Genomic DNA, 26,061 nt, shown 5'->3' with positions numbered 1-26,061 from the left:
AGACAATGAAGAATGTTCTCTTTTGTTGATGAGCCTCAGGGTTATACACAATTACATATAAGAGGAAAGGAGGAGTAGGAGGAAAATTATAGAAGTGGAAGAAACGATTTATAGTAGAGGGGATGGAGAGAGAGAAGGGGAGGGGAAGGGAGGGGAGGGGAGGGGTGAGGGGACAGTGGAGAATGGGATAGATAGCAGAATACATCAGTCACTAGAAAGGCAATTTGTAAATCAATGGAAATGTAACTGATGTGACACAGCAATCTGTATACGGGGTAAAAATGGGAGTTCATAACACACTCGAATCAATCTGTGAAATATGGTATATTAAGAACTATGTAATGTTTTGAACAACCAACAATAAAATAATAAAAAAAAAAGAAAGGAAAAAAAAAAAAGAATGTTCTCTTTGCTGAATAGCCACACCGAACCATGGTTGATCTTGGTTCAATTCTTTGGGCTATTGATCCCCAAAGTACCATTTTGAGTGGGTTGGTATTGCTTTTTCTATACCTGTCCTTTCAGGTATTGAAACTATTTTCACCAACACTCAAGAAAAATGAAGCCACCCAGAAGGTAAGGAAGCAGAGAGAACTCCCTTGGGAGTTTCTTGATTTTTGTCAAATGTGAAATGTTTTGTGAAATGTCAGATGGGATTTGTTATTTCCATGCTCACATTACTAAATGTTTGGTTGGCTCAGAAAAGATGTGACTTGGGAAGTTTGAGGACAAGATAGAACTTCACTCTTTAGGGAAAGAAGTCAGAGGTTCAGGAAGGACTAAGGTTTCCATCTGAAGCTCACAGACTATCTTTTGGGGTGTGGTGGAGGGTTCCAGATTGGTCTGGATAGAGAGTGAAGGAGACAGGTCTCTTCTGACTGGATTCTGAGTCTCATTCCCAAGTCAGATGCTCTTCACCCAGCCTTCATATTGGGCTGGTCAGGACAGCAGTGCTGACCTCTGAGTAGAGCCTGTAGCCTGAGCTCTGCCCCAGGATGCAGGGTTCCCTGGGGGAGCACAGATGAGACGGTTGGCCTCAGATTCTATGCCCTCCTTCAGCAGAGGGTTTAAGACCATCAAATGTGGAATCTCTCAGACAAAAATGTCCTTTGAAATTATCAAAGAAGTAAAAAATTGAAAATATTTCATTGCCCTTCAAGATTAATAAAAGGAAGGAATACAATTTCTACTAATTAAAAATGAAGAGTTGTCCGATTCTTGCCTAATGAATGTGTAAGCTTGTTAACGAAAAAAGTAAAAGAAATGGGCCCCAGCCCCTCATTCTTTTCTTTTTTTTTTTTCAGCGTCAGGGAACAAAGAGAAGGAAAAATGGAGCATTTAAAGGTAAGGGTCTGCCTGTTCAACCTGAGCTCTATAAGGGTGAACTTTCCTATCTCTCTACAGCTCCATGATCTTGGAGGATGTCAGTTTCTAGGTGCAGTCTCTCTCAGGAAACAGGGTCTCAGAGGAGAGGCTCAGGAGAAGGCAGTGAGACCTGAGAGATTCCTCAGAGTCCCTGCCCTGCCCACCCTTCCTTGGGTGTGAATCAAGTAGTGATGGACCTGGGCCTTGGACATTTACTGCCAAGTAGGTGGCCCTGTGAGAGGTCCAAAGACCCCTGATTGCCTTGGAGTCAGAATTTCTGTCTGGTGACATGGTGTAAACTACTTTAATTCTTGGCTGATTAGATTCATCTCTGAGTTAGCTACTGACTCTTGTGCTTCAGGTGGTGGTTTTGAGCAGCATGTAGGATGGTACAGGTGAAAGTACTTTCTAAATGGAACCACATATACCTGTGAACCTTCTTACTATTATCCCTGACACTTATGACCTTATCTGCAGGTTTTTAGGGCTTTCTGACTTTAATATCCTGTTTCCTGTAAAAACTCCTGAATGATAACCTGTGTTTTTACCTTTACTATATATAACCAACTGTCCTGGTTTTCCAGGTCGGATAACTTGCCAGAGAGAAGCAGAGGAGGGGAGGAAGCTGCTTTCTATTCTGAGAAGGTGATCAGTCATTTCCCTTCTTTACTGATTCCTTTCCTGGCATGTTTTACTCAGTCCCCCAGGAATTCTTTGCAATATGCCCTAATCACAGGAGGGGTAGCCATAGCCATGGGTACGTGAATAAAGAACTTGGGAGGGGAGGGTATTTTGAGGTCATAGATGTGTGGAATGTAGAGCAGGTAGCGGGTTCCCCCCCACCCATAGAACTGCAGATCTTGCTTCCCTTGTAGTGGTTCTGGTTACAGCTTTGGCTTTCTGTCTCTTGCAGTTCCATGAGCCAGAATAATGATTTCCTCCACTTTCGGCAACTGTTATGTCCAGACCCGCTCTGTCGGGTGTGTAATAGAACAACAGCTAAGGTCAGTCAACTGATCTATAAGGCGTCCTTGGAAGATGCTGTTAATTCTGTGTCCCGTGTGTCTTCCGTGACGTCCTTGAGAGAGTCATCAGTTTTTCTGTCCGCTGTTCTTTCTGCAATCCCTCTAGGAGCTTCAGTTTCAACTCCTTTAACTGAGCCAACTCTATTTCCTTCCTCTGTTCGTTCACCTGACCAAATTAACCCTTTAATTGACCTACCTGGACCCTCATTACGGGGTGACTCTCTGCCACCAGAGTCTTCTCCCTTGAGTTCCAAATTGCCAGTGGATCATATCCCACCTCAACCATCTGTTCCAACCCCTCCCCCACCTGTTCCAACCCTTCCCCCACCAACTGACAGTCAAGAAGCAAAACCTGTTGCCCAACCTGAAGCTACTTTGTCTCTGGTGGATAGCCCTGATGGGTTGTCTACTAATGTCCCAACAACCTCATGCACTGACAGTGCAAGCCTTCCAGTGGCAGAGTTCTCTGGAAACCAGTCTCATGCCGAACACTTGTCTCCCTCTCAATTGGAGCCCTCTGATGATGACAAAAACCTCCTCGACCTCCATCCTCCTGAGTCCTCTTTTGAGAGTGATACTGCAGCCATCCTTGTAGAGCCCAGAAACCTCTCATTTCTATGCCCTGATGTCTTGGCCCTTCTGGAGAGACATATAAAAAAGAAGGGTGATTTCCTGATGCAGAACAAAAAGGAAAAGGAAACAAAATCCTTTCCAAAAGAACTTAAGCCAGACGGCCAATTGAATTCTTCAGGGAAAAGGTTAGAGTCAGTTGCTGAGCAACAGGACTCACCTGTCTCCCTTCCTTCACAGAGCAGTAAAGGCAAATCAGAGGAATTGCAGGTAGACCACCAGTCCTCAGATCCTAAGACCTTTGAGGATAACTTACCTAAAAAATGTACCCAATTCTTCTGGGGTCTCCCATCTTTGCACAGTGAGTCCTTGAAATCTATAGTACCTGTCTCAGGTGACTGTTCAACCTATGTCTGCTTCAATTCAATGCCCACTTCCATTGAAGCCCCTGAATCTCTAGTTCTAACCCCTCCCCCAACTCTGTCCTTGGCTGAGATCCAATCTCAACCCTTGACCCAAGCACCAGGCCAATCTCCTATCCCATCCCAGGACCAGCTTCAGTGCCAATCTCCTGTTCCACCCCAAGACCAGCTTCAATTCTCGGTCCCTACCTTGTCACCACCTATTTCATCTCAGGTTAGTGATGGTGGAGTGAGGATTCATAGATTCCAGGATGAGGTACAATCTCTCATGCCATCCAAAATTCATGACTTGGAATATAATGTATTACAGAAAGGACAGGAAAGTTTGTGGGGTTTACCCTTTGTGGTTCAAAAATCCAAGGAAGAGTTTTGTCCTCCAGCTCCCAGTGTTTTATCTGATAGACGGTCCTCCAAGGCTTATGCTCCAACAACCATCATTCCGGGAGATTTTCCCCTCAAAAAAGAGCTTCGGAAGAAGCTAGAGCACCACCTTCGGAAAAGCCTTATTCAACACCGGTGGGGTCTGCCCCGCAGAGTCCATGAGTGTCTGTCAAGGATGAGTCCTGAAACAGAAATTTCCGAGATATCTGAGTCAAAGTCCACTTATGGACTTTCATGGATCTCTTTGTTTAAGGGTCAAAGTAGCAAAGATTTACAATTGAGCCATCCCAGAAGTTTCCATGAGAAGAGCTCAGAATTACTTCCACTAGGGGAGAGAGTGAAGAAAGTAAATAGTCCAGAGATTGGCACAAAAGATGATCCATTGAGTGACTCAGGGGGGGCTCCAGATAATGACCTGGACTCTGACTTTAAGACAAACCTAAAAAATGAATTGAATAGTCTTTTTGGAAAAAAATCAAAGATCTCAGAGGAGAGCTCAGTTCAGAAACAACTGACAGAAGCCCTGGAAGCACACTTGAGCAAGAAATTTGAGGAAATCCATGTGTGTCAGATGCCTGGCACTGTGAATAGATCATTGCATTCTATGGAGCCGATATTGACTAGTCCTGAGAAATCCCCTAGCCAAACAAAACACAGTGATTTGGCACCACTGGTGTATGAGGACAAGAAGGGCCTCAATACTGCCCAGGATATTTCCTTCCTTGGTTCCAACAAACAAAAGATGTTGGAAGACCATAGTAAACTCTTTCATAAGAGGATGATGTGTGGGCTTCCCCAAAAGGTTCAGGAATCCATAGACATCTTCAAAATGAAAGGAACTCCATCCTGGTCCTCAGTTCGCTCCAACATTTCCTCCTCATCCAGTCTGACTTCTGGCAAGGATTCTAAAATTGGGGTCTCCAAGCCCCTTAAAGAAAGCATTAGTACTTTTCATGTAGTCAAGGTGGGAACAACAATTTCAGGCCCTACTCTAGATCATCCTCTTTCTGCCACTTCACCTGTGAGCAAGGAAAATAAGAGGGCCCTAACACATTCACCCTCTCACACCAACCCTGAGCTTACAGAGAATGTCAAGGCAATTGAGGGTGACAGACGGGCTTCGCTGCCCTTCCCACGCAGTGACAAAGATAAAGACAGTCAGAAACAGACTGTAATAGCCAATAAATGCAGCCCAAAGTTGCCCACAAAGCAGGCTGGGGCCAGACCCAAATCATGGAATAAGGGAGTGAGTCCCAGCAATAGTATAGAAAAGATTCAGAGAAAAACGATTAAGAATTTAGAATATTTTCCCATGTCTAACAAATCAAGGGAGATATTCAAGGCAAAGGAGCTCTGTGCTATTCGATCACAGTCTACAAACAGCCTGACGACCACAGAGTCAGAAAGCTCCTCCGGGACAGATATGAATATGAGTAAAGTTGAATCAACCCTGACCGTTGAAAGGCCCCCAGAAGGAATATCAGTTCTCAAAGATTCCAAATCATTAGATCTTAAAAATCAGTTGCTTAATGAGTTGAAGATGAAAATGGAGAGCAGGGAGCAGGGCCTGGTTCCAGCCTTTTCTACTGAGTTGACACTGGCCTTAGATAAGTTGACTTCCAAGACCTTGGCATCTAAGACCTTAGCTTCACAGACCTTGACGTGCAAGACGTTGACTTCAAAGACCTTGACTTCTAAGACTTTCACTCATTTTCATAGTGCCTCTAGTGGGGACATGGCAGCTCCTCAGGTGCTACAAGCCCACTGTGACAACAGAGGGATCAACATAGAGCAGGGGCAAGAGCCCTGGATCCCGACACATGTCTTATGTAAGTGTCAGGACAAGAAGGTACCATTAGCATCAAAAAGGGTATGCCCTCTGGTACCCCAAACAGGCGAGTTTGGTGGAGGGGATGCAGGGGTGTTGACACGCCAACCTAGAGGGAAGCTCCCCCACCCTCAAGACAGAACATTAAAGGAGGCACTTGGGAGCAAGTCCTCCTCAGCCCCATCACTGAAGGGACAGCCTTCTCCTGAAAACAACTTTAAAAGCCAGTTCAAGCACTTTTTTCAAAGGCTTTATTTTGGTATAAAAACCAAAGGGCAAGAAGGTTCTCTGAAAAAGGGCAGCTCTTCATCATCTGTGCAAGGCAGAAACCCAGCTAAGAGAGCTGCCTTTACTGGGAATACTGAAGCTCAGAAAATCATGACAGACGTTGAGAAGATCCTAGAGGAGAAACTAGCAGGTCGGCATGGAGTAGAGGCCACTGCCCCGCAAAAGCCTCTTTCCACCCCCATGAGGCCTGGGAAAATTGAGCAGAAGACTGGACTGCCGGTTCAGGCAGAACCCGTCCAGAAACATGCCTTCAATGTCAAGACTCCCTGTGCTAAGGTGCCAAGTGCCAAATCTTGCAGCCAAGAAGTTGGCTTTGCTGGTCAGAGGTATCCTACAGGGAATAATAGATGGGTCATGGACAGGGGCAGACAGCCCCAGAAAAGTGTGACAGTACAGGAAAAGATGATATGTCAGAAGCATCACCCATCCATGCCGCACAAGGAACCCTTGCTCCATCTGAATACTACATGCAAACATAGAGTTGGTCAGGTGGCTCTAGCTGCTGCTCCTTTTGCTAAAGGCACTGTGTTGGGAGAGTTGTCCCTGTTGTTCAAACAGAAAATGCTTCTCCAGGATTTTCAGAAAGAAAATTTTCTTCCCCCCAAATAATTTATCCCTTTTTGAGAATACTGATTTTCCCCAATAAATTTTCTAACAAATGGTGTCTTTTCTTGTGTTGCGGGTTTGGGTTTTGGGCAACCTGTCCTTGTGTTTAGGGAAGGGGAGAAAGTAGTTCAGCTTTTATTGATTGCCTCTCTGGACTTCTAAGAAGGTGACCAAATCTCCTGGACCTCTCCTTAAGGAAAAGAGATCATGTTTTCAAAAAACACCTTTCCTCTTCCTGCTGAAACCTGAGGAGGTGGCACTGCTTCCTACCCCTTAGTTTAACCTTAGTGGCATTATATATGGCATCCCACACCTTCCCCCTGCAGTGAGGAAGATAGGTCTTCTATACCTAAAGAGAGTCAAGGGCCTAGGTTTTGGCTCAGCGGTAAAGCGCTCGCCCCTAGGCGCTGGGTTTGATCCTCAGCACCACATAAAAATAAAGGTATTGTGTCCAATTACAATGAGAGGGAGGGGCGGGGGGAGAGAGTCAAGGACAGGAACAATTTTGAGAATGATTAATAGAGTGGTTTAGTCATTTTTTACAAACATGTCAGTTATCAGAAGTTCATACAGAAGGGTGAAACTTGCTTGACAATGTTTGGGGGGTACTGCTGCAGTGGATTCTGGGTGATTAGGGTAGGTTTTAGGAGCAGGGTAGGTGCTGCTTAAGAAGTTTTTAATAAGGCATATTGCTGCAACCCAGCTGGGCACAGAATCACGAGCCACTCAAGCAGGAACAAAACTTTATTTTTGAAAATGCCGCCAATACCTTGGACTTGTCTGGCCAGCACATGTGGTGGAGTCTCCCCGAACCGGGGCCCAGGACCTCCCCCAGAAAACCCTCCTACTATCCTTCCCCAACCAATGGGAACTCTCCAGGAGTCCCATTCCATAGCAGGCCAAGGTGAACAGCAGGAGTCCAATTTCCATATGAATGTAAATCTTAACATAATCATATCATCTCAATGGCTAGCTGTCAGTCACCTTAACCAAAGGTGCCATGCATCATAATACTTTGCTGTGGCTCCTAGCACAAAGAACCAAAGGCCAAATGTTTTTTTTCTGATATGTAGATGCTAATTCACAATAAGGTGGGGGGGTAGGGAAAAATAAAGGTATTTTGAATTAGACAGAGTAGAGTGAAGGAAGGAAAGAGGACATAGAGGAAGAAAGGACAGTACAATGAATCAGACATTACCCTATGTGCATATATATTTACACAACTGTTGTAATTTTATATCATGTACAACTAGAAGAATGAGAAGTTATACTCCATTTATGTATGATGTGTTAAAATTCATTCTGCTATCATGTATAACTAATTATTAGAACAAAACATTGATCTGATAATGTGGCAATAGTAATTTTCCATTTATTTAAAGTCCCTCTCCTGGAGATATTTGCATCAATTCTTATAATACCTTCTTCAAAGGACCATAAAATCAAAGTCTTTACAAGAGTAAACTGTTGGTCAGGTCTCATCATGTATAACTGCCAGAATGAAACAAATAACTCCTATTGAACTGACTATTGGCTTACATTGTCCACACAAGATCCCCCCAGGTCTTACTTGGTAATTCCCAGGAATACCTGAAGTGTGTCTTGTGAGAGTTCATGAACACTCCTCCTCTTGGTAATGTTCTCCCCTTTCACTGCTGTCTGCTGCTGGAAAAATAACACAAAGTTATTTGATGGAATTCAGTGCAGCAGAAGCTCACCATGAAGATGTCCATGTCTTTGAAAATATGAGGCCTCCTGTTTATGGCAAAACTCCTAGCAAAACCCTGAAAACAAAATGATGCTAGTTTCCTCAGAAGCTTCTATGCCCTAAAACAGTCATAAGTGTCATGTAGAATTGGAGAGGCTATGCTGCTTCTCCACTTTCTGACACCCTTTATCAGAAAACGGTGTACCCATGTCTGACAGAGTGGCTTACCTAGATTCCCTCCCTCTCTTTCTGAAATGCTCAGATAACCATGGGGCCAGTCCAGAGGCTCATCCAAAAAACAGACCTGTAATCCTTATCCTATCATTCCTTGGATTCTCATATCAAGTACACACTTCCTTAGTCACTTCCAGCCAAAATTAAAAGAAAAACATGGAGGGGATTGGGGGTAATGCAAACTGACCCATCCAAAGAGTCTCCTGGCAGTCATCCCACCAGTTCATTACACATCTCTTGGATATTTCTGAATTCCCACTAAGATTAATATGAAGACCTCAGCAATACAAGGAAACTTAAAAGCAAGCCAAACCCTCCTGAAACCATCTGATCACAAAAGTCCAAACCTAATCAAGCTGTGCTTTGAAATGTGGATATGAATTTGTCTGTGAAGCATATAAGTCACCATGATGGTGACTCCTAACCAAAATGTAATGGTAGAGCAGTTTTAAGGATGTCTTAACACCAGTAGCTGTAGGAAGAAGGTAAAGGTCTTTTCTTTGTGAATAAAGAATGTGAGCTCAAGGAATAAGAACACATGGTGTGTTTTCTATCTATCTGTAATCAGAAACTGGATGACATCATGACAGAATCTGAAAATGGTATTGAGAGGAAAAGAGGGTTATAGGAGTATAAACAAGAATAAGAGAAGTATAAAAGATTATAAATGTGAAACACAGTTGTGAAAGGTACAAAATCAAGCATAGTAATAAAGTTTTTACAAAAGGGGAAGGAGTAGTACCACATTTTAACCTTTACAGACCATATCAAATATATTTAACTGATTTGAGCCCAACAAGTCCTTTGATACAACAAAAAATGATGATTTGTTTCCTCCCACAGATGTTTCTCCCACTAGCATATGTTTCTCTGTCTCAAAGTTCTCATAGGAAGGGCTCAGCTGCCCTGATTATTCTGACATAAAAGCTGAATTCACCAGAAGACCTGGCAAAGTCTAGAAAGGAGAAATCCCAATAAGAATAAGATTCTCCTTTGTAAGAAAGGGAAGTTGTGTGTCTGCTCTCCAAACCCTGTTCTTGGTGGGAGCATATAAGTCAATTAGTTCCTCCTTTTGCTTAAGCCAATTCCACTTGTATTTCTTCCACTTGCAACCCAAAGAGTTCTGACAAATATACTGCACAAGAAATGAGAAGTTAAGAATCATGAAAAATGGAATGGATGCCCAGAAAGCAAACCAATCAGCTAACCAGCTGAGATTAATTTTCTGACATGATTGCAAATTCATTTCAGAAAATTGGTAAACAAGAACCCAGGGATAGAAAATCATTAATGCAAGGTCACACAAGATTTTGTGTTCTGGCATCTGAGGTAAAATTACAACCTAGAAATCCCGTAGCCAACCATTTTTCCTACCCATTATGCATTAATAATATGTCTTGATTCAAGAAGGAAAAACAAGGGGGGCAGCTGATTATGGATATTTACTCCCTTGACATGAAATATTTTAAACAGCCCACTGGTCCCTATTTTTAGATTAAAAAGCAATCACTGGAAAAGGCCCATAACTGGCACAGTAATGAGCCCATGGTCATTTATTTATAGTTTGCTATAGCTGATTCATGAGCTGCAACTCAGTGTCTGGTAAGTGCTATATGACTCCTGGACTTTATCAACTTATTTATGTGTGGCCAAGACTTCTCCTATATAGTGTGTATATATGCAAAAACAGCCTTGTGTGTGGATATAGAGGAAGGAGAAAGAAATATATATTCAGCAGTGTACAATCTGACTGCATTTTATGAATCTGTCCAATCACATTTGGCTTTTCCATAACTTACTTAGACCATCCACACTGAATTTACTGCAGGCTGCATGCAAAACTAGCAGTGCAGGCAAGATGGTAATGAGAGTCTAAGAGAGACACATGCATTTTCATATATATTAATAGTTTATACAGAGAAAAAACCTGAAGGATAAAAGAGCCATCAAATATTGCCAGAACGACAGATGAAATGCTGAAGTGATGAAACAGTGAAATTATAGTCCTTTGAAGTAGGCTCTGAGTAAACTAACCACACAGCACATGGCAAGAAATGTTTGGCAACAGTTGTGATGGAATTTATCTTGATTAATGCTCCCATGTGAAAAGATAAGTCTAACTAAGAAGGTTCTGGAATTTCAATGAATGGAAGCCAAATAATCACATGACCCTTCATGTTCAAAAAGACAGCTAAGCCTAATACCAACCTTACATTTGAATCCTGGACAAACCTTCCCATAACACCTTAAGAAAATGTGTATGGGGTATTCATACTCTTTCATGTTTTCTATAAATGACAGTTTGAGTATTGCTCATTCCATTCTTAAAGATTATGATTATGTGTTACATGACATATTTGATGTTTATTCACTGTTATAATGTGTTTATTTCTATGATCAGCTATGAAGTCATTTTTCAAAGATATGGTGAGTGGGAGAGAAAAAGTGGATATGAAATAATGTGAATAGATTGACAGTATGTCTAGCATCAGAAAAGGCCAGTATTTACCACAAACAATGGAATAATACTCTAAATATAATAAAGTATATGTGATAACAATTAAGGCTCCATTTAATTAGACTATTATGTACAAGATAGAAAGGATAATACTTTGAGGCCAGATCTCCAAATATTAGGTTAGGTTGGAAAACCTTGAAGTCATTAAACAAGTTTCTTCTACTAAAAGAAGATTAGAACACAATCTTCTATCTTAGTGCCTTATCAATAAAATATGGATAGCAGAAATAGCTTTCATTTTTTCATTTATAGTCTACAAAAATCCATTCTCATTGTCTATTATGTTTGATCATCTCACTTGATCTCATTGTGCTGAAAACTGAATTTGGAGAGATTGAGTCACTTGTCCAGTATTATGCACCTTATAAATCAGGATCTAAGATTAAAACTAGTCTTTCCTCTAGAATATTGTTTCAAAATACAGCAGAAAGTAGGTGAAATGCTAAGTGTTATACAGCATTCTAGTGTTTTATCATCTTTCAGCACATGTAATTATCATGATAACACTAGGAGATAAAAATTATTTATTCGCATCTAGAAATGATAAAACAGATTCTGAATATTACAAAATTTACACAAAGTCCTATTTAAGTGCTAGGCAGGAATAAAAAACTAGCTATTTATGATACTAAAACCAAGGTCTTTCTATGACAAGCAAATTCAAACTTCTATGACATATATAAATTTTATTTTACCATGAAAGACACAAACAAAGTTAAACAAAATAATTCACTGTATTTACAGAAGATTACCCCATCAACACATATTTATAAATAGTCAATTAAGTACTTAATATTATACTTAAAATTGTGGGAGACAAGGAAGAAGTAGAAAACAAACTACTTTTTCCAAAGGAGATAAAAATATATGATTTATTACACAATAATATTAAGGAGTACAAAATACAAACTAACTAGAGAAAAGGTATTAGTAAAAATAAAGCTATCATTCCATTCCTTATGCATTCCCTATTTTTCTTAGGGTAAAACTTATGAATAGATATTATTTTATCCTGATTTCATACACGAGGATGTTGAGCCTCAGAGTCACATATAGTCATGCCAACAGTGAATCAGGGACTAATCACAGGTCCTCTGATTTTAAATCAAAGAGGAAAGGAGAAAGGATAGGGGAAGAGAGAAAAACAAAAATATTGTGGGCTAGTAGGTGTTTTATACTAAAGAGCAGTGTTTAATATAAAACAGGTAATATTTATTCATGGTGTAGTTTAATATCATATAATGTTTAATCCAAATTTTGATGCAATACCAGCTGAACTCTGAATTAGGAAAGGACCAGGTAGCCAACACTGGTGGTAAATGAAAGTGCACTATATCTAGGAGCAAAGTTCACTGGAACAAATGTCTAACTCACATCATTATAAAATTTACTTCATCATTAAAGATCACCTATATTTCTTAATCTGTTTAGCCATCCTATTAACACAATTCTTGAGTGCCCACCATATGCCACGCATCAGACAATACACTATTAAGATAGGGTGATCAAGAGAGCCATGATGCCAGGCAAGATCAGCCAGGGCAATGCACAGATTTCACTAGAATAAAGCTGTATAACCCAGGAAGTAAAACTCAGGATTCAGAATATAACACCTAAAATTAGTCCCTGATTCTCTACCTGTGTGACCTTGGACAATTATATCTGACTCTGAAGTTCAGTGTCCTCATATGAAATAGTAATAAAATAATAGCTGTTCACATGTTTTGTCCTAGGAAAAATACAGAATACATATGAAATCAATTGTAAACACTAAAAGTCTACACAAAATGTTGAATTATACTTTTATCTATCCCATTTCATTATTCTGATTCCTTCACCACATATTATATACTACTACTCATATTCAGAAATTCATGCCCTTACCTGAGTCAGAAGTCAACCTACTCTACATGTGAATAATAGCTGCCTTTTTGTTGTTCACTCCATAACCCTCATTCACTCCACTGAACAGCAATTAAACTGAGACTGCTACTTGCTTTTGTACATACTATAAAAACCCTTTGGTTGTGCACAGCTCTCTTTTACTTTTCTTTTTTCTTGTATATTTTCAAAACTTTCTACCTTCTCCCAAGATCCAAATCTAGGTGTCCTCATATATCACTCATCAATGAAGCCTCACTCCAAAATGTTTCACAATTCTTATTTGAGATAGTCTGTTCCCATAATTTTTTAGGCCTATCTCAGCTAAATTGGCATGAATCCCCCTGCAACAACCCTAACCTAGAACTAGTAAGAAATCTGTTGACCATAGCCCAACAGTATGTGCCACAAGCAGCACAAGTAAATTGAGCTCAAAGCCTCTAGCTGGCAGAGGAATCATGAGTCACCCAAGATTATCAGCTGTCAAACTGTTTCCTAAGAAAGATTCTACCTTGTTTCCCATTTTCCCATCTAGAACCAATTTGCCTGCCCCATTCCTGCTCTACCTTAGTTGCCTCATTTATTAATCCTTATAATACAACCCACTCAGGATCTTCAAAACTAAATGTATTTCCTCTTTGTAGGAATTAAAGATCACCTATATTTCTTAATCTGTTTGTTTAGCCATCCTATAAACACAATTCTTGGGTGGTGAATCTTAGAAAATACTTTAAATTAGCCTCATTCCTACTTAGAATCTATGTCCAATGATCTGGTCCATTATGTGGGGCTACATTTTCACCCTCATTTTGTCCCATATTCTTCCTGACTTCCCTCAGGAAGTCTTTCTTCCCTGCTTTCTCCTGGCTCATGGCCTCTTTTCTCCCAGCAAGCCAAGCCACATGACTGCAATGTTTCCAACCTTTTGCCAGAAGCCAGCACTAACAGTTGCAGAGTAGGAGGAGGTGTGACTCACTCTTTTGAAGACTGGTTGCCACACATGTCAAAGTCCCAACACATTTTCATGCAACATTTTCATGCAAGAGACAAGTGTAAGCTCTAGGATTCAGCCAACTCAAGTTATTTTTTTTCCTAAAATCTGATGCCAAATAACATCTGCCTTATTTGATTATCCTGGTTTGCTTACAGAACTTTCTAAGGGGTTAAGATCTTTATCTAGGTGATACAATCTCACCTTACTATCTAAAGCCTTAAGTATAATATAGGATCACTGTGTGAGGAAACCCTCACACAGTGTCACAGTGTACTCAAAATGATCAAGATGTGGCATATTTAAAACCCAGACAATAGCCCCAAATCTGTGGTCTGACAACTGTGGAACCTTGGGTGATCTCCTTAATTTTTTTGCCTCACCAGAAAGAGAGAGAGGGAGTATTACTAAGACTCTCCCTGATCTAATATTCTAAGCTTTTGCTGAAGATAGCTGTGGAGTTTAACAAATGAGTAGGGATAAAATTATTTTCATTTCAGAATCATATTGCCCTTCTTCCTAATAAATGACAGAATATTGTTTTCCTTTTGTAGTTTTACTCCCCACAAGACTTGGAGTCATTCAATCAACAAATCACTTCATAAGTGACCATATCAGAGGAGGACATATGAGGGGGTACAAAAAATATGGTTTCTGACTTCATAATATTTATAGCTTAGTGGGGAGACATGACATAAAAATAAACAACTGAGCAAACCAAAGTGAGTTTCTCACTTATCAACAGATTGTATGAGCCCTGCAGAATGCCTAGCACAGAGTATGTAACAATAACTATTTCTGATAGGAGAATGATTGAATGGAATATTCAAGATGGCAGATTAGAGGAAGGCTGCATTTCCAGTTGCTCTGAGGCTCAAGATATAAGCAGTGGGGAGAAATGCTTCTCAGCAAGGTGCTTGAAAGAGGGAGTTCACTGAAATTAAATATAAAACAGACTCTCTTAGAGACCCAGAAACACGGGTGCATTGAACAAAGAATAAGAAAGAATATATTGGAACCAAGCCAGATGTGGTAGCAGCAGCAACAGCACTGGTTTACCACAGAGGTAAAAATAATACAGAGAGAGAAACACAGTGGACAAATTTGGCATAGAAAAGCTTGTAGATCAGAGAAGCAGGCTGACTTTACCTGATCCAAAAACTGCATAGACAACCTGTATCTGAAAATCAATATATGACTCTCAACGAGCTAGCAGAGTGAGAAGGCCACACCTCAGCTTGCTGTGTGGGAGCCCAAGAGATCATTGCCATACTGTCCTGACAAGTACCTACCAAGTGACCAGGCAGCAATTAGGAATACTAAGAGGGGTCCTCAAATCCCACTCATGAGCATCCACTCCTACAGCAAAAACAGAATTAATACAAAGGCTGTAGATACCACACCTACAAAGTGTGTCAATCTAGATCACTAGAACACTTTGAAAAAATAAGGCTGTGCCCTAAAAAGCCCACACATAAGAGCAGAAGAAAAATCCATCCCAATATATACATAAAACCCAACACAGGAATACACAAAATACAAATAAACAAAGTAACAAGAGAATCATTGAATGAATGAATGAATTAATGAACTCTATCACAAACTCCAGAGCTGTTTAAGGGTGTAGGAATAACTACAGAAAAGTGAACAACCCAGTTCTCACTATTAAATGTCATTAGATCCACGAATACTTATGTTATGTTGAAAAGTGATCTAACCTCATCATTACAAAATGAGTTTTGGACAAGAAATGAATGAGAGAAAATGTTGCAGGAAATGATGTCCAGATGATTCAGAATATCTTGAAAGGAAAAAGAGTAAGGAACCTAAATTGGAGGATACGTGCCTAAGTGGGAGTCAGTTCCAGCGGAGGAAGTGAATGTACCCCAGAGGTGTAAAAGCCACTGACATTAGCTATATCAACCACAAGATTCAAGTTTCCAGGGATGTGATACTCTAGGAAAGTTTAGTCTCAATTGTTTTGCATAAATATAATCCATCATCTACAGCCCATAGGACTCTAGCCAACCATGAAAGTATAAGACTTGTGCCCTACATAAGAAACAGAAGAGAAAGAAAAAATAAAGGTATACAAATGTTGATCTAAACTTATTTACTGAATTCATGAATACATTAGAGAAGATATTTTGAAGTTTGATCCAAAGTTGTTTTAGGTAATTTCTATACTACATTTTAAATAGCATTTGTAGCATGTAATGATAGGACCCATCTTGGCACATTTTTGTAATTTGCTGTCCAAAAAAGAGGCAAAGTCATTTTTGATAGATCTTGGTATAAATCATGCATGGACAGTATAAATCAAATACATTTTATAAATGAGCATAATAAGTTAAAATTTTTTCAGCAACTTGCTCATTTGATCAGGGATATAGAACATATTCTGAAATCTTGGGTTTATCAAAAAATGGGATGTTTATTAAAACTAAGAAAGAAAATTGATGTCCTTTATTAAAAGGTATATTTTCCAGTACCCTATGCACTCTCTAATTACATGCTCTTGAGAATTTTTAAGAATTTTATATCTAGGGTTCTTTACTTTATATAATTATCCCACATTTTAATCTTATTATGTCCATTGTACTATTAGGTGCTAAGGTATTCATGAAAAGTGAGTAATACTCAGAATTAGATCTCAAAGTATTTATGATCTGCAGATTTTAAAGACTTCTAATAGCTATCTGAATTCTCAGTACAGATGGCCATGAAAAAATAAGAACTTGTAGCATAAAAGTGTATTTAATTAAAGGGCAGTCATTTCCAATAGTGGTGCTCTCAGAGGATGGATAGAAAAGCTTGACATTTGGCTTAGATCAAGTAACTGAATCTTACCCTGACACTTTCATTAGAAAATAAAAGCATTTGATGTTTTCCTTGAGACTCAGTTCCAGCTGAAATAGCTTCCACAACAACTACCACTACCACCATCACCACAGCTTTTCTAGTAACAGATATGTATCAAGCACAGTCTGTGTAAGTACTATGTTTCCATGTTGGTATAAACAGCATGGATTTTAAAACTGGGTAGATAAAAATAATAAAGAATTATGATGGGATAGGAACTACACCCATATTAATATATACAGACTTCTCACCAAACCTATGAAATAAAGAAATTAATGCAAATAGTTATACACCTTGTTCTTATTGTATGATAGAAAAATAGAGAAGTTAAATAACATTCCCTAAATCATAGGTGATGTCAAGGTAATGGTAGAATTGTGATTTGGACCCAAAGATTCCATTTTAAAAATCCAGGCACCTAACAATTGAACTAGGTTCCCCTAAGGTATCTGTATATTCAAGTGTAATAAAGAAAACTGTGAACTATTAACTTTCCCTTTCCTCTCCTCTCCTCACCTCTCCACTGCTCTCTACCTTTCCTTTTAGGAAATATGGTGAGTCTTTTCCACCCATTTTTACTGAGTATAATTGACAAATTTAAAATTATATGTATATACATAGGGTCTACAATGCAATTGTTATATTCGTATGCATTATGAAATGATTACCACAATGAGCTAACTAACAAATGCATAACTGTTCACTATGCTGTACATTAGCTCTCCTGAGTGTACTCATCCTGAATAAATGAAACTTTTCATCATGTAACCAACATCTCCCTGTTTCCCACATATTCCAGCAAACTGGCAGCCACCATTCTACTCCCTGTTTCTTTAAGATCAACTTTTTAAAATTCCAGATATAAGTGAGATTATGCAGTATTTGTCTTTTCATGCCTGGCTTATTTCACTTAGCTTTGTATCCTCCAATTTCATCCATGTCATCATAATTGACAGGATTTCCTTTTCTAAAAAAATATGAAATAATATTTTGTAGTGTGAGTATATGTACCACATTTTTGTTATTCATTCATTCAAATGTCACTTAGATTATTTCCATATCTTAACTATTGTAAATAATGTTACAATGAATATGGAAGTGTAGATACCTCCTGAACATACTAATTTCTGTTCTTTTGCATATATACCCAGAAGTGGGATTGTTAGATCATATGGTGGTTTATTTTTAATTTTTTTGAAGAACATCCATACTATTTTCCATAGTGGCTACATCAATTTCCTTTACCAACCACACTGTGTAAGAATTAAACAATGAGACTTGGAGAGGGAAGACATTCTAGAGAGAGGAAGCAGTATTAATTAGAGTCCAGAAGTATGCAATACAAAAACATGTTAAGAGACTATACACAATTAAGATTGGACAGGGGGCAATAAACAATAAAGAAATACTTTACAAATTCCATTTATAACAGCATCCAAAAGAATAAAATAGTCATAAATACATTTAGGAAAATAATTACAAAACTTTTATACTCTGAAATTTATACAGCATTGATTAAAGAAAATCAATAAGATCTAAATAATTGGAGGAAACATACCATGTTCATGGATTGAAAGACTTCACATTGTTAAGATGGCAATATTTACCAACCTGATACATAGATCCAATGCAATTCCCATCAGAATCCCACTAAATTTCTTTATAGAAATTGACAAGTTGATTCTAAATTTCACCTGAAATTGCAAGAGGTTTGGAAGAGCCAACATAATCTTTTAAAAGAACAAAACAGAACTCTCACTTCTCAAGTTTCAAACTTTACTACAAAGTAACAGTAAACATGACAGTCTGGTCCTGGCTTAATAACAGACATATAGAATTGAGCACACAAAAAAAAAATCCTTACGTTTATGACCAACTGATTTTCAAAAATAGTGCCAGAATTTTTGGCAATGATTCAATGAAGAACGAATATTTTTTCCATCAAGTAGTATAAGCAGTGTTAAGACTACAAGCTAGCCACTTGTGAAAATTTAAAATTAAAGAAAATAAAGTTGCTTTACACCATATAAATTAACTCAAAATGTTTCAAAGAACTAAATGTAAGAGCTACAGCTGCCTATATGTGTAATAAGAATTGTAATGTATCCCACTGTCATAAATAAATAAATAGAGCTAAAACTGAAACTTTAAGACAGGGCTAGAAGTATAGCTTAGTGGTAGTGTACTTTCTAGCATGTGTAAGGCCCTGGGTTCAACCCACAGGATGATAAAGAATAAATAAACAAATAAAAATTTTAGACAGAAACATAAAGGTGAATCTTCATGACCTTGGATTTAATGAAGGGCTCCCTAGATATTATACCAAAATCAAAAGCAAACAAAAAAATATGCAAATTGAATGTCATCAAAATTTTAAACTTTTGTGTTTTAAATTGCATTATCAAGAAAGTAAAAAGCTAACACAGACAATGGGAGAAAATACAGGGAGTTAAAAATACATTTAGTTCACAGGCAAATTTGCAAATATGGAATTCACAAATAATGAGAATTAATTATATTTGAAAATCATATGTCTGATGTATACAAAGAATACTTAGAACTCAATAATACAAAGATAAATAATTTAATTTAAAAATAAGCAAAGGATTTTAAAGAACATTTCTCCAAAGAAGATATTCGAATGGCCAATAAGCAAATGAAAATATGCTCAACATCATTAGCCATCATGGAAATGAAAACCACAATGAGATACCACTTCACTCTTCTAGAAAGCTAGAATCAAAAATTCAGATAATAAGTATTGTCAAGAATGTGGCAAATTAGCAGCCTCATGCAGTGTTGGGAACATAAAATAGTATGGCCACTTTGGAAAAAAGTATTTCATATACTCAAACAATTACACAGAGTTAAAATATTACCCAACAATTCTACTCCTATGTATATGGCCAAGATAACTAAACCCATATGTTCACATAGAAACTTGAACGTGAATTTTTATAGCAACATTATTCAGAATAGTGAGAGTGTAAAAACAACCAAATGTCCATCAAATGATAAATGGATTCACAAAATTCAGCTGTCCTTACAATGGAATATTATTTGGCCATATAAAACACTGATACATGCTACAACATGGATAAACTTTGAAAACATTGGGATGATTCAAAGAAACCAGTCATAAAATACCAAATATTATGGGATTTTACTTATATGAAATTCCAGAACAGAAAGATCTATAGAGATAGAAAGTAGACTAGTGGTTGCTTAGGCCTAGGGAAGAAAAAAGAGAATGATAGCTAAAGAAAACAGGATTTTGAGATGATGAAAATATTCTCAAACTGGTAACTAAAAACCACTGTATTGTATACTATAAATGAATTACATAGTATGGAGTTATATTTCAATAAAACTAATTTTTAAAAACTTTAATGAATGGAGCATTAAATTTAGTAGTGGTCACTCAAGAAAATGTCTTAAAATCAAAAACAGATTTATTATGAGACAAGAAAAAGCAAAAGACAAGCAAAAATCATATTACTAACCAAATCAAGTAGCTTCATTCATCTTTTCTCTTGCTAACTCATATAAATAGAAATTTTCTGTGTATAGTAACACTTGCATAAGAGATACCAAAATCTACTGCCCTATTTCATCACAACTGTTCCTAAAGAATTGAAGCTGATATATAACCATAAACTCTGAATGACCCTGGGATGCCAAAACCTTCTAGACTAATTAAAGACCATTTTCTAACCAATGAATAATGGAAATTTTTTAATCAAACACATACAGACCAAAAAAGTGATTCTATCCTATCCAAAATGCTAGTTTAATTATCACAACCATCATTAAACCCCTTTAATAACACATTCCCCTCTGTGTCCCCTCGATGAATTTCTTCACTGGTGCATGTTCCCTGCCTGACAATCAGACAAAGAATCAGCTTTGTTTCTTTAAGTTTGTTTGGTCTTTGTTGTATTCCTTGATACCCCTTAACCATGGTATTGGTTCCCCACTTCTCTCACTTCTTATCACAGTTTGCCTCTCTTTTTACAACTTCATTATTTCCTTCTCTCCTACCTAAACCCCAAACCTGCATTTCCCAGGAAGACGGGATTTCCAGATGGCTACCAATATAAACCATAGTTCTCTTTCTTCCAACTTTTAGGAGTCTGCTTTCACCACCTTCACCTATATAACGCTATTCACTTCCATCCCCATGTCTAGAATATCCTCCTACCTCTTTTCTCTATCTTTACCTGTTGAAATCCACTATGGCCCTTGAGGCCCACTTCAAACTGCCTGACAAATCTTGCCTCACAAAGAAGCCTTTCCAGATGGCCTCCAAAGAAAGTGATCCATTGATTATCTGAATCATTGTTAATAATTTCCTCACGTTGTTTGTCACTTTTCATCTGAGGTTTTAGATACTAAATTATTCTATTAATTTTTCTATAAGACAAAAAGCTCTTTGATAGTCAGTGTACTTACTCTCAAAGTACATTGTATGTAGTTATTCCAGAGGAAACATGAGTTAAGTATGGTTTTGGGGTGCTTCTACTTTTTGCAAGTTTATTAGCTATTTCTTGCACTATAAAAAAAAACAAAAAAAGTTTACCTATATATTACTGCAATAAAGGCATATTTCAATTCTGAAAGGTATTTTTATTATCTCTATTTTATATTTAAAAGTTAGGGGCCTGATGATGTCAACAGTGGTAACTACCTGATCCAATTTGCAAATGCCACTCACTGATTTGGTATCATCAAGGAAAAAAAAAATTAAATGCTCTACTGGATTCCTTGCTAAAGTAGTAGGGAAAGGATCATGTTTAGTAGTTCTTCAGTATGCTACAACTAGATCATCTTATAGTTTTTAGAATCTTAAAATTCCATATCTATAAACAAGCTACCTAGTAATATCCTGCACTTGGTTGAGACAAGCTCACTTTTCCTCAAGTGAACTGTTAGAGTTTCATAATTCTAGTAGCTTTTCTGATCACAAGATACCAGACTCCATCTCAATGAAACACGAGGCTAAGAACATACACAGAGGAAATGAGAGGCAACCTCCCAAAACAAATACCTCTATTTCAATGGCAGAAATCATTGTGTCAGGCTAATATCCTCTTGAGAATACCCCATCTCATAATTATGCAAAGAAACAAACAAGGAAGATATTGCAATACAAAATAAAAGAGCAGGTTTTCCACTAATTTATAAAATCCTCTTCAAAATGTGAAATTTTCAGCAGAGAACATACACTGTCTCATTTCCATGAATCCAGCTGCAACTCACGAAATCAACAAACTCAAAGGTTCTTAACCCAGATAGGCCTTTACCTTCTTATATATTATTCAACAACTCTTAAGGAAGGCATGTCCTATACATGGGGTCCTGGCAAGAAAAACCCCCTTCCTATTTAAGAACCCTGTTCTCCTCAGTTAGATTTTAAATCTCTTGTGGTCAGAGAACACAGTTAGCAAATCTCCTATATCCTTCTTTAACACCTCACTGACTTGTTATATACAGATTGCCTAGTCAATGTTCCCTGCCTTGAATTAAGTCCAAAGAGGTAAGTTGCTACAGAAGATAATTCCATACTCAGTATAGAAATAATAATGTGTTTACCATGAAGTCAGGTCCAAAAAGTGCTCTGTATTAGAAAGGTAAGATTTGATTTTTGTCCTGGGTCTCTTCAATAACTCCTATATTACAGGTAGCAAATCAGTGGTAAATCCTTTCTTGCATATGGAAAACAGAAATACATGACTTCAAAAAAGTCATAGAGAGTAAGATTTATCAGATCATTAGGAGATTAGTATATTTGACTACTCATTTAATTTTGTGTGTGTGTGTGACAAAAGGATTCTAAATAAAAAATATTTATATATATATTAAAAGAAAGAAATTTTTAACTATTCCTTCTTATTTATTATTATTATTATTATTATTATTATTATTTACTTTACTAAATGATAAAAGCCCTAATGTTTTAAGCCAAACACTTCTTTGGCTCTCAAATATTTTCAGAAATAACTTTTCCTTGTTAATTTCCAAATCTTGGCTGCATTTCCTGTTAATTTCAAGCATATGTCAAATATGAAATATGTTATTTTTCCAAACCTAATTTTGGCAAGAGGAGATTTTGGAGTTGGCACAGGGAGATTTGGGGACAAACAAACAGGACAGCTTGAAGCTGCCACAACTCAATGACAATTTTATCTTTTTCATCTATCTCCAGGTCCATAAAGGCAAAGGCAACAACAAAGGATGAGCAGGCTCTTACAAAAATTTCCATGTCAGGAAGAACGCACCCTGTTTTAAATCTTATCCTGAAACTTTATTTCCAAAAAGAATCTCTAACAACGCTAATAATTTTTGTAGGATACAGGATATGAAGTAAAGTTAAGACCCTGATAACTAGAGTTAATATAACGCTATAATATTATCACCCCAGTTCTCTGAGACTAACAGTCAAAACAAATGAACTGATAAAGCAATGTAAAATGTCTTTCTTCACCTTCATAAGATATTCTATAATGACAGCACTTGAAAAATACCAGAAATTTCCAATTGTATAAAATCTGCTTTTTTCAATTCGGTTTCTCTAAAGCTGATTTTGTGAAAAACTAGTAAGTACTCATTATATAAAAAGAATATGATTTCATGACAGCTACCTCAATCAGCAATTGAGGACCATGACACACCCTGAGGCACAAATGTTTTTCCCACTTAATAAAAACATTCAAACTCATACACTGTGTGGGTAAGTAGAAAAAACAACTAGTGCAATAAAAAGAAACCTGGTATAATAAATGCCCCTTCCTAAGAATGGACTGACTGGGAAAATGAAGGTAAGTATTCACCCCTCCCTATATATTCAACCTTTGAAGGTTACTTTGTAGACCTTCTATCAAGGTATGGAGCCTATTTCATCAACCCTATGACTTGCTTGGCCAACAAAATAAATGTAAAGGAAGTAACATTTTACCAGTTCCAAGTTTAGGCCTCAAGAGTTGTGATACATTTTCTATGTTCATTGGCTCACTCTCCCATGCTTATACCCTGCCTTCACCACAAGAACATGCCTGGGCTGGGTTGCTGGAGGATGAGACACATGGACACAGGAAAGTCCATACAGTGTCCCAGGCAAGGCCCCAGACATAAGAAAAAGCACAGCCAAGATAGGCACAGCCAAGATGGGCATTCACCTAGCGAATTCACAGCTGACCATGAGCACATGAGCCTCATTGAGATCAATTCAATCAGAAGAAACCACTCATTGAGTTTTAGATTCAATTGCTTTAAGCTTCTGATTACTGTTAAGATTTTAAGTTGTTGTTTGTTTTAATATAGCAATAGTTAACTGATACCTCTAGGATAGGTTTTATATAAAACAATATTTTGAAGAACTCTATGTAAGTTACTACTAATAAATATACGCAATTTTTTAAAAGTATTAAAATAAAAATCTACAAATGTTTCATTGCTGTATAAAGATATGCACATTTAATCTATCTGAATTAAATATTAAATTTAGGCCCAAATGTAAAAACTGGCTCAGTTACAGATCAGCAGATGGCATCTACTCAAGCACCAAGAGAAACTTGATTCACAGATTTGAAAATGCTTAAAAACTCAAACAATAAAATCATTTTTGTATGTCACTGATTTTTAAATGAAGACATTATTTTAGCAATTTAATTGTTCAATTGGATTTTTAAAAATTTGCCTTCATTTAGACTTAGTTTTAAATTTTCCTTAAGATTAGCTTAGTCTGGGAGATTCTAGTTTTAAATGACATCTGGCTGGCTGCTGCTCCCTTCTCTTAAAATACCTTTAAGAACCCAGAAACAGAGATTAGAAACAGCAATGCTAAAAGCTGATTGTTGTCTAAATCTGAAAGGAATTTCCTTAAACTATTAAAAAAAGTGAAGATGAATAGAGCAAATAGTCAATAATTGATCAATGCATCACTCTGAAAATGAGGACACCCTTCCTGAAGGTTAGAGTTTTCTTTCTCACCCACTCTCTGTCCCTTTGGCTTAGAGAAATATGCTTACATCCAATCCAAAAAATAATAAATAATAATAATAAAGGATGATTAGTTATTCTTCAACCATATGGAAAGTGATATGAGACAACCATAATATTTCATAATTCTCTTCCTCTGACTCCACACTCTTTTTATACTCATCAATTCCCAAAAGAGGATTGAGGAGGCAAAATGTAGGTAATGATTAGAAGTCATATATTACATCCTGCCTGAGTGGTATGATTCCATAATTTTATAGTGTATGGAAAAGAGACTAAAGATTCCTTTAAGAGTTTATCTTAGAAGATTAAAGTATAACTCCATTAACACTGACAAAGAATCAGACTTGAAGCTAAGAGATAATAACATTGTGCATTCACTAGAAGAACCAACTTATTTAATGCCTACTATTGGCACAGAATCGCAGGATATAGATGTTAGATACTAGAATTTATGCTGGGAACTAAATACATCTACCCACATTTCAGCAAGAAATGGGTTCAATCATTGCCCAGATAGAAAATAAAAGAGTTTATCTTCACATATACCATGTTAGCAAAATACTAGGTGAAGGACGGCTATTATTTTTCAAGAGGGCACACACAAAATATTATGAAGCCAGTCAAGTTCCACTTCTGAGAACAGAAAAAAAACAGTAAATATATGTACTTTTCTTATTCTTTCTGCTAAGAACGATTTTAAAACCTTGGATGTTTTTCATTAAGCAAATATAAGAAAACTCTGAAAGAGAAAAGCAAGCCAGCAAATGACCTCAGGACCCAATGGGGGTGGTGAGTTCTCTTAGTTTTCTTATTACCTGATATATCCCAAATTTGAAGCTAAAAACAAGTAAATGATGAAGGATACCAACACTTTAAAAAGAAATGGCATAAACCTATTCTCTATAGCTGGAGGACTAGTAAAGGGTAACCTTGCCAGACAGAAAACTTTTAGACAGTAATAGCTTTCCTGAAGTCACAATATGTAAAGATGTAGAAATAACTCATTATTTCTTGAAAAAAGAAAGAAAGAAAAAGGAAACTCAGTACATGCCAACATCGAGATGAAAAACAGGTCAGAGGATTATTTAACAACAACAACAAAAAAGTTTAACTCCAACAATGTAAAATGCTCCAACAAGTAATTACAAATGCACTTAAATGAAAAAAAACTGAGTATTCAGCAAAGAAGTAGAAAAACAGAGAAATGACACTTTTAGTGAAAAAAACAATTCCAAGGCAGTTAATTCCTCATTAGAAACCACGAGGACCAGAAGGAAGCAGCACAATATTTTTTAGATGTTGAAATAAAATAGTTCTGAAACAAGAATCCTATATTCACTGAAAATATCCTTTAGGAATGAAGCAAAAATCAATACATTAT

At 37.3% G+C, this 26,061-nt stretch overlaps 1 protein-coding gene across 1 annotated transcript; it reads left to right on the top strand.

Annotated features, from left to right (window-relative positions):
• Positions 1 to 432: 432 nt before the first annotated feature.
• On the top strand, positions 433 to 6,512 carry LOC308642654 (spermatogenesis-associated protein 31D1-like; the record flags this gene model as incomplete). Its single annotated transcript, XM_081281790.1, has 4 exons — positions 433 to 576; positions 1,305 to 1,344; positions 1,950 to 2,010; positions 2,279 to 6,512. 4 exons carry the CDS (start codon positions 433 to 435, stop codon positions 6,486 to 6,488), a joined length of 4,455 nt encoding a protein of 1,484 aa, XP_081137916.1. The 3' UTR covers positions 6,489 to 6,512.
• Between the last annotated feature and the right edge of the window lie 19,549 nt (positions 6,513 to 26,061).

Source organism: Spermophilus citellus (genome assembly GCF_964194105.1).
Source record: "Spermophilus citellus genome assembly, chromosome: 2".
NCBI classification, from domain to species: Eukaryota; Metazoa; Chordata; class Mammalia; order Rodentia; family Sciuridae; genus Spermophilus; species Spermophilus citellus.
Note: the sequence above shows the minus strand (reverse complement) of the source record. Positions and strands in the feature narration are given on the sequence as shown.